The 9,595-nt window shown below is 48.4% G+C and overlaps 1 protein-coding gene across 2 annotated transcripts in view; it reads left to right on the forward strand.

The window, feature by feature from the left end:
* The window catches only part of LOC135902582 (uncharacterized), a 39,260-nt gene extending 32,063 nt beyond the window's left edge, over nucleotides 1-7,197 (forward strand). For both annotated transcript variants that reach the window (XM_065432764.2, XM_065432765.2), the window contains exon 2: nucleotides 3,825-7,197. In XM_065432764.2, the coding sequence (XP_065288836.2) occupies nucleotides 3,825-5,828 (2,004 nt within the window). In that variant the 3' untranslated portion in view covers nucleotides 5,829-7,197. The remainder of the gene's footprint in view (nucleotides 1-3,824) is intronic.
* Nucleotides 7,198-9,595: the final 2,398 nt, after the last annotated feature.

Here is a 9,595-nt window from a genome sequence, read left to right on the forward strand (position 1 = left end):
CGTGCGTAACCTCTGTACCGTTCGCGGGCCAAAAGCTGCTTTCCTGACGGATCACCTCCCCCTCGATTTCGACCCCCAAGTGACGGCCCTCGCCCCCTTTTCAACTTTTTCTCTCACGACTGTGACCCGCGCGATATGTACCGTAAGCAACCGAGCAGGCAGACAGGCAGGCATATCCGCGAATAGTGGTGCTCCACTTTTGAAAAAAAAAAAAAAACGCTGCTCGCATCGGTATTCATCGCGCGCATTGCCGCAGCTGAAGGGGCGTGAAGACAGCGTCGCCACCTGTAGAGGCCGACCTGGGCTTTTGTGCTGCGCACGGCCAGACAGCGGGCACAGCGCGTACGTCGGCGCGCGAGCGAAACCCGACGCGGCACCGGAGCTCGATTGATCACCCGTTCTTTGAGCCTGACTCCAGGGAAGTTCACAATGAGCGGATCGGAACGTCCGTCGAGGAGCCTTCTTCACTGTTTACTCTTCCCTTATTGCGAATGTGGTCAGCCATGGGAAAATGTACCACGCCTTCTAAAAAGTGGTCCCCAATGAAACGACGTCCATTGAGAAGCGCAATCAAGCGACATGATGTCCGACAAGAAAAAAAAATAAAAAACCCTAGCTGGACCGTTGAATAATTCATCTGCGCAATGAAATAAATAATTTGAAGATGTTTGTTTGAAGCTTTTTGTTCCTTTTCATGTCGAAAGTGACTATCTGTGGTGTTCTAGAAGACTGTTTTCTTTGGTGCCTATATGAGATTGTGCAGAAAGTCTTATATACCTGTTTTCGCAACCCTATTCATTATTCACAATGCCTGCCACGCATAAAGCAGTGAACTTCTTTACGGCTACACGATTTTATTGCACCTTACATAATTATTTTGTTTATTCAACAAATTTAGCTTGATAGATGATTACGTCAAGATACAAACAATCCCTATAATTCTGAGATATCAAATATAGATCAGTCACACTATCACCTCGGCTTGGTAAGCAAGAAAGGGTGCAAATATGCAAGATAGGCGGCAGCGCCACCTTACAATTTGCGCACTTAGTCCCCGTGTTCTCAAGTGTTTAGAGGCTACAGTTCTACTTGTCAATACGAAAATATTGTACTGCATCCCAAAGGCGAGTAAAGGGTAAGGCGGTCAGCATTTGGGAGCCTTTCCTGCATAGCAAAAGCCCAAATACGGGAAATTACGGTGGAATTTGTGAAAGGAAAGTTTTTCTTTGTTTTGTCCCCGTCCTACTATATAGTCCCCGCCAAAATAAACGCAAACAAAATTTTCAAGAATCACGCTCGGATGTCCCAAACGTTTCCAGCGCCTCTTGTAGAGACAGCAGCGCGGTGTCACCCTATATCACCGCCCAGTGTCTGCGTAGACGTGACTCCCGCAGCCTTGAGTTTTATGATCCACCCACACGTGTTACCACATTCTTTCGGCATCGCTTTCACTGATAATGAGCAACCTTGCGCTCGTCTCCGGGCCAGTATACAAGGGCGATCAGCAGAGCCTATATACGCGCGCACGGCGAGGAAGTCGTAAATGTGGCGCATGCGATTAATTTCGCTTCATTCATTCCGCCGTGAAGATTGGGGCTGCCGCTTAACAAACAAGCGAGCGCCGACGTACGTGTGCACGGAAAGACCATAAAAATAAAGGGGGGGGGGGGGGGGGCTCCGGTACTCAATGAGGTTAATGTCAAAACGCTCGGTGGTGCGCCGTGCTTTCTCCTAAAGAGGGCCGAGATTAATTACGGACTCCTGATAGAAGTTCGGCACAAGTGCATGGTGGTGCCTCCTAATGTATAGCACGTCTCATTCCTTGATAGGCAGCGCGCTAGCGCTATGGACATGCATATGCGACGAGGTGCGCATGCGTAGTCGTCGGTGCAACGCATCCCGATAACGAGCCCCTCGTTCTTCACCAGGGTTCGTGTTGCGCTTTGCTGAATCACGCGCCGGCATGTGGATTCGCTAATTGTGGAGATTGTGGACGAGTGGGTGTATGGCGTACTTGCCGACAGATAACGCAATGACCGTAGCCATACGCGGCGCTTTTTGTGTGTGTGTGTGTGTGTGTGTGTGTGTGTGTGTGTGTGTGTGTGTGTGTGTGTGTGTGTGTGTGTGTGTGTGTGTGTGTGTGTGTGTGTGTGTGTGTGTGTGCCTCATCTTTTTTGCGTAGTGCAGTTCAATGCGCCATAAGGCCTGCAGGGGATCTTTATTTTATCGCCGTTCCAAGCAATACGTCGTGTCCTTGTTTTTGGTTGCGGGAACCGGCATCACGCAAGAGCACGTGATTGCTTCTAGTGCGGTACAGTTCGTAGCAACGCAAAAGCCATATTTCGAGGAAAACAACGAAGTGTATCAAGGTACAGCCAATCTGCATGCTCTACACGCCAGAAGTGGCTAAAGCGCCGCACGAGGGTTATAAATGCGGTTGTAAAACCTACCTAAACCAGGATTCCTTTCCTTTCTGAGCACGCAAGACGCTTTTCTATTCACATGAAGGCGCTGGAAATCTTCCCATCTTTTGCCACAAGTTTGATTGCGAGAGATAATGGTCGAGGAAAGTCGCTTTTACAAACATACGCGCTGTTTCTTTATTGCTACGCCAGCCAGCTGACTCGGCAAGAGCTCCAAAGCATGGCTCGTAAAACGTTGACTAATCGCATGTAAGGAAAGAATGCGCTGTTTTCGAATGAGTAACACATTCGATTTAACGTTTTATTCTTACTACCAACGAGTAAAGGCGAGCTGCAACCTCCACGATCGTAATATATCACGTTAGCACTTGCGTGAGCGACAAATACGGTTTGTGGATTTTAGTGACGGTTGGCAGGTCGATTAACTTCCTTATTGTTTAATGGTGCTTCAAATCCGTATATTTTATTTATTTGAAAAAAAAAGAAAGTTTAAATTACGTGAAGCAAATTAAGCTCTTAAAATTGTGCCCACACTTATCTTATGATAACTTCTCAAGATCAAATAACCTCCTCATGGTTGCACAATAATAGCGAAGGCAGTTTACGCCTGTTTTATAGAACCATCAGGAGGAATGGAAATCCGGAAACACGAAAATAAAGTGTTCGGGTTGTTGGCACTATTTTCGTCCCAGTGCTGATTTCAGGTATTAACACATGGTGTTGACGACGCGAGCCTTTCTAGAGTGAAAAAGGAATTCTGCAATTTTATTGCCCGATATTTATGTTATCAGTTTAAATCAGTATAAGTGATTAATCGGTCAAATAATGTAAGAAATGTTTGCGTAGTTTTCTTTCTTTCTTCTTTTCTTTCTTTCTTTCTTTCTTTCTTTCTTTCTTTCTTTCTTTCTTTCTTTCTTTCTTAAAGGACGATGACTGACGCCCGATGTTAGTTAGTGGGAATACAATGTCTGCTTTCCAGATTTCGTTTGTAGTCTGTCCCGCATGAATAAGATGCAGACACCAAAAGAGAGAGAGAAAGAAAATTGAGGAATAAGCTATAAGAAGCTGGATTTTAACAACTGGGGCAAAACCTTCGGTTGTGGTAAGTGGTATGAATCGGTGGCTTCAAGGAGCACAAAGGCAACGCAAACAGTAAGGACAGACAATTACAAACGCTTTTTATCGTCTGTTCTCCCTGTATGAATTGACTTGGCTCATCCTGAAGCCAAATCAATCCGGCTTCAATGTGAATAGTGACCATTTCGGAAGGTACACCAAGTCCGTCGCCTATCGTATTTATATCGCCAGCGAAAACCACGTAGCATTCTGAGCGTAGAGACTAGACCTGGAAGTTCCGTGCGAACAAGTTGTAACACTCTTTTCCTTGTCCTGTCTTCGCAGGTGATATGCACGCTCCTGTGCGGCATGGCAACCGCCCAGAACTTCTACCTGGGGCCGCCATACATGACACCTTCGGTGATGCCCTACACACCGGCCGAGTCCAGTCCCAAGCCATCCTTCTTCCGGAAGCCTTTCTTTTCTTCCGGGAACAGCGGCGGAAGTCGTCCGCCCGGCAAGGGCTTCTTCAGGCTACGGGCCCCGTCCTTCCTGTCGGGACTCCGGGGCTCGGCCAGCTCACCGAGGCCGAGCTTCTTCTCCTTCGGGAGGCCGTCGCAGCAGCAACAGCAGCAGCACCAGCCGCAGCCCATATTCGCGCACCAGATCCCGCTCCCGCCGCTCCAGGCAGCCGCGGCGCACGCAACCTTCCAGACGCTCCCGATGCACGGAGGGCCGCGGTTCACCTTCGCTCCCGAAGCCATGTTACAACACGGACCGACACACATGGCGCAAGCGACCGAATTCGCCGAGAGCCAGATCGACTCGGACCGATCCCCCGGAAGCTACCCGGGGCTGTCATCACTCTTTCAGCCGCAGACCAGCGAGTCGTTCGGCTCCTCGGTTGGCGACCAGGACAGCTTCCAGCAGCACGTGAACTCGGTCATGCAGATTTCGCCGTCGTCAAACAACGCTTACAGCTACAAGACAGGAGGATCGAGCGTCTACAACGGAATCATGACGGCGCAGCTAGGAGTGCCCGTGAGCTTGACCAACTACGGCGACGGCCCCGTGGCCATTCCGGTCGGGGCGACCAGAGGCCAGCAAGGAGATGGATCTGGAACGGACTCGCAGAGCTACACGCCTTCCGCCGAGATCTACACGCAATCGCAGGGGTCTAGCGCGCAGAAGGAGCAGTCGTCGTCGGCAGACCAGCAGTACAGCACGTTCGCTGCCGCCTTCCAACAAGCACAGCCGGCCTCGGCAGGGTACGGCCAGAGCAGCTCCTCGGGAACTAGCTACTCGTCGTCGCCTTCGTCTGACCCCACCTTAACTTTCTACGCACCCCAATCTAGCTCTGCCTACAGTGGTTCCCCTCAGACGTATACGCTTTCATCTGGGGGCGGATACGTCGGCTCTTCTCCGTCGGCATTTATCGGTGGACTCACGAGTGGCTATGAAACGAGCATCACAAATCACGGATCAGGCTCGAACAAATACGGGCCAGCCTACAGCCTCGTAGGGAGCGGCAACTATCCTACGTCCTCTTCCGGAAGCTACGGTAGTTCACAGCCATCGTCATACACTTCCTCTAGCGGCGCCTACAGTCCGTCAAGTTACGGCAGTTCGTCGGGCCGCTACACTATGCCAACCAGGTCGTACACTTCAAGCCAGCCGTCGTCCGGGTACTCGTCGGCGTACTCTAGCGGATCACCTTCCAAGTACAGCACAACGGGAAGTGCCTACTCAAGCGGATACGATAGCAGCTCGTCGTCCTCTCTCCCGAGCTCATCCGTTGCGTACGACAACTCTCAATCGAACTACGGCTCCTACGGACAGCGCTATCCTTCGTCCTCTTATAGCACCTCCTCGCAGTCGTCTTACTCGCCGAAACGACCAGCCACGAACTATGCCAGCACATCCACATCCTACAAAAACTCGCAGGCTGCTGCGGCCGTAGCGCAGGCTCTGAAGGCGTACGCAGCCGGGAATGCCAAGTACGGGTCTACAAAGACCTCGTCTCCCAGCACGGACAGCTCCTACTCGACGTCTTACGGCTCTTCGTCGGGCTCGACGAGCTACGGTGACAAGAGTGCCGCAGCTCCGTACTTTAGGGCCAAGACGTCGTCCTCAGCGTACAACAAGTACAGCGACGCTTCCTTAGGCTACACAGACAGCGGCAGTGACAGTGGAAGCAGCGGCACTAAGACGTCGTCCAAGTCGTCGTACGATCAGAGGACCGTGGGCCAGACGCTTCGGGTCAGCGGAGACAGCGCAAGCGGCAGCGACGCGTACACCACGTCAACGAGAACCACGAGCAGCACACCCAGTAAATCGAGTACAGTCTAGGCCAGGTCTATAATGGCGCCGTTAGGTTGAGAGGCACACAGATAAGATAGTAATGAGCTTCAGAAGAGTACCATACCTCGCACAAACTCTTCCGTGCCGAAGCTTTGAGCAAAAGCAGCAGCAACGGCCCGAATAGAGTACTGACAAAACAAGCAAGCGAAACTGCCTAGTGAATAATACTTGCAAGCTAGTTACGCGATTTCTCACTCATAGACTACTTTCAACATTATGATGTCACTTGTGTCCCTTGGAAACCTCTTCGAGATAACGACGACCGTCTATTTCTTAATCTTTCATTATACTAGCCGGCAGCGCCGGCTAATCTTTAATGAGAAGCGCATTCATATTATGTACTCCACACATTTACGCTGTCGTCATATGCAGGTATAAAATATTCCTTGCTGCTTTTATTCTTCACGGGCTGCATAAAGGAAACCAGGAGCTATTTCTCGTGCTACTCATCTGGAACGAAGGGGTCCCACCGCAGACATATAATTCCAGGGAAACAAGCATGAGAAGGCTCCTAGCTCGATATCCCTGCATCAAATACCGCTGTCCTACATACATTTATCGCGGAACAAACACCAGAGCTAAAATTTCGCAACACTCCAGCAGCTGGACTGTGGTGGTGTACTTGAGTCATACATTGCACTGAACGTATGTAGAGCAAGGCAGCGTTCCAGGTGCCTAGACTTGCCGCTATGTGCCTCTCAACCTAGTGAGTGGAAATGCAATTTACAAGGAGCGCATGGGAACGGGTAGACGAGCCGGTCAGCCTTCAGAGTTTGGCCTTACGAGGCGGTAGTGAAATGAGCGATGAAGAAGAAGAAGAAAAAAAATGTACATACCGAAAACGCTCCCAAGGAGTTTGTTTCAGACCTAACGTTATGTGTCTTTGCTGTCCTTTCCTTGCTTAACGCTTTTTCAGTGACGTCTTCCCGTACCTTCTCAGTCATCTCCCTCCTCTTTTATAACGTCGTGCAGAAGAGAAAGAAAAAAATCATCTTCATCATACCCTAATGAGAGAGCGAGAGAGGCACCTACCAATTACATGATATCAGCGCCCTGCATGAGGTCACCATGTCGTGTGTGTGTTTTTCTTACCTTTCTATTATTTGTTTTTCGAGTGCTTATAGTGCCCTATTTATGACATACTGATCGTTTCCTGCCTCCGTTCACCACCTAATTCCTACCTGTAGTTGATTTTTTTTACTTATACGTGTATGTAAGCAACTTGTATTTCCTGTTTGAATCCGTGTCAGTGGGGCGAGCAAAAGAAGAGACGTAGCTGGGCGCCTACAGCATACATGCATTACCTCTACTTTTGAATGACCGTTTACTTTTGCCGCCATTTTTTATTTATGCCGAAAAAAATAAACAAAAAAAAAACACACATCTAACAAAGAGTGTGTGTGTCGTTATTACGCGCGAATGACCCAGCTGAAGCAAGTCAAGGAGCTCAACTACGCGTTCACTGGTCCTGAATGCATCGAAAGATCGAGCGAAGTCGCTCGCGAAGCACTTTTGCAGAAAGGGCGTTTTCACGGTATGATGGATGCTTCTGCTCTTCGGGTTCCTTTAATCAAAGCAAGTAACATCTGGGCTGTTAGTAAAGTGTGAAGAAGGCGGACGTTGAAGCCATTTTATTGATGCTCCAAACCACACACGTGTAGCGCTCTGCCGTGCCATATTCTTCACTGTATAGTCGTAACGTTGTAGATTCCTCCTGCTTCAGTCATATAATGCACTCTTTGTCTATACAAAGGAAATTTAATACTTGACAGGGGATACCTTTGCGATAAGCAGGATTTAGACGGATTTCAAGTGCTAACATGGGAAGTATTCCGTTCTAGTGGTCGGAAATGCTGTCGTTGCTGCATCTTCAATTTAAAGTTATATATTTTTACAAACCCCATGACATCACTACACGTTTTTCCGGCCTAGCATACATGATTCAAAATGATGTGACGACTATTCTTCGTCAATTCGTGTCTCGGGTTTGTGTTGTATATATATTGCGTATTCGATTTTTCTTTCACGCGCAGCTATGTCTTGGAGTTTGGCATATAGCCTACAGTGAGCTCCTGTTGCTTTGGATAGCCTAGTTAAGTGTAGTTAAGCCATTTTGTTCACCAACAGGAACACGGCACTGAAATCATTGTCGAACCGCGTAAATTCAGCAATGTTCAATGCACGTTCTGCTCGTTTTCTTGTGTCTGTGCACGTGTAATGCTTGAAAACTCTCCCTACATGCAAGCTATACCCACGCAGTCTGAAATTTGGTGTTTTCTTTCTTTTTCCATACAACACCCAAATGTTGGCCGTTCCGTGATCCAAAACAGAAGCCCTATACTCTGTTCGTAGCATATGGAGCACAGAGACAAGGCAAACTGCACTGTAAAGGCATCACATACGAACACGCATTCTCTATACAGATGTCATCTATGCACTCCGTTGGATTGCCTGCAGCACAGCGTGGGCCCATCCAGAGAATTGAAATAACTATACGTGCGCGCGTTTTGACTGCGGCGCGCCTCCAGAACTCGGTTGACGAAGGCACCGCATCCACAACTCTTTTCAATCGCTCTCTCAGTGAGAAGCCCCGCATGGTCGACTCGACTAGAGCTCGTGGAAAGCGTTTAATGAACGGAAGCCTTCCACTCCTCGGTCGTTTGACGTCACCGCCGACACACACTCGATTAAAGTGAGTTTCGGCTGATGTTAATTAAATCCGCCAGGCTTTGGCTCCCCACACTGAATTCGACTGGGCCTTTTCTAGCTGTACCGTTATAAAATGGGCGGCCAAGCGCCCAAACGCAAAGGCCTTTTCTGAGAACTTTCAGCATTGCTACTGGCTCCATTAGTGGTGGAACAAATGGAAAAAAAAAGTTACCCCACAAGTTTTTGTGGGCAGATGAAGGAAGGAAGCGTCTTCTTGGTAATGAACTTTGGAAGACAGGTGATGCCCAAGTTTCGGCAGATTTACAATATTGGCTTCGCATAAGCTTTATCGCACGTCGTTTGAGTTCCCTTCGTTCCCTTTATCGGCAACCGCATGTTGGGGAAAGTCTTTCGAGAATTAACTTCGCACTAAAATAGTACGCAAGTTGTGCGAGTTCTACCCACCAACACTTTCGGTGAAATCTGCTGAAGGGACTAATTACCTTTGTTTGATTCAAGTGAAGTGAAATCACTAGAAATGCACGTTGGAGAATGCCCAAAATGGAACTCGAGTTTTCTAGCATGATCAGGTTTCTTTCGGGAAAAGGAATTGCACGGCAGAGGAATGAATCGTATCTTTTTGAGGGTGCTGTGTAAAACACTTCGTAAGCAAAAAGAACTCAGCAAGGCATATTTAAAACGTAAGAACGAAACAAATTCTGGCAGGAGAAGAATATAATGCTATTGAAGCAACACAAATGATGGTGAGACAGCGTTAGTAATGTTTTATTGTGCTTTTCACAATACATCTCACTCTGGCGCAAACACACACGCGCAATGAAATATAGAATTTTAGCACTCGCCAACACCAACAAGCTGCCTGGCACAGAATGGCACCTCAGGTAAGCGTAGTCTATACGAAATGCCTGCTCTGCCCTAGGTTACATTTGAATAAGTCAAGCAGAAATGTAGAATGAATTAGTGAGCACAGTGATTTCAGTTCACGGTTATAGAAGGCAATCAGCGCTCGAGCAAGGTTTCAAAATGCGAGCCATTTTCGCGTTTTCGGTTTTCTGCACTAGATGACGCCCTCTTGTAAGTGGTGG

This window comes from Dermacentor albipictus, chromosome 3, assembly GCF_038994185.2.
Source record: "Dermacentor albipictus isolate Rhodes 1998 colony chromosome 3, USDA_Dalb.pri_finalv2, whole genome shotgun sequence".
In the NCBI taxonomy this organism is placed as follows: domain Eukaryota; kingdom Metazoa; phylum Arthropoda; class Arachnida; order Ixodida; family Ixodidae; genus Dermacentor; species Dermacentor albipictus.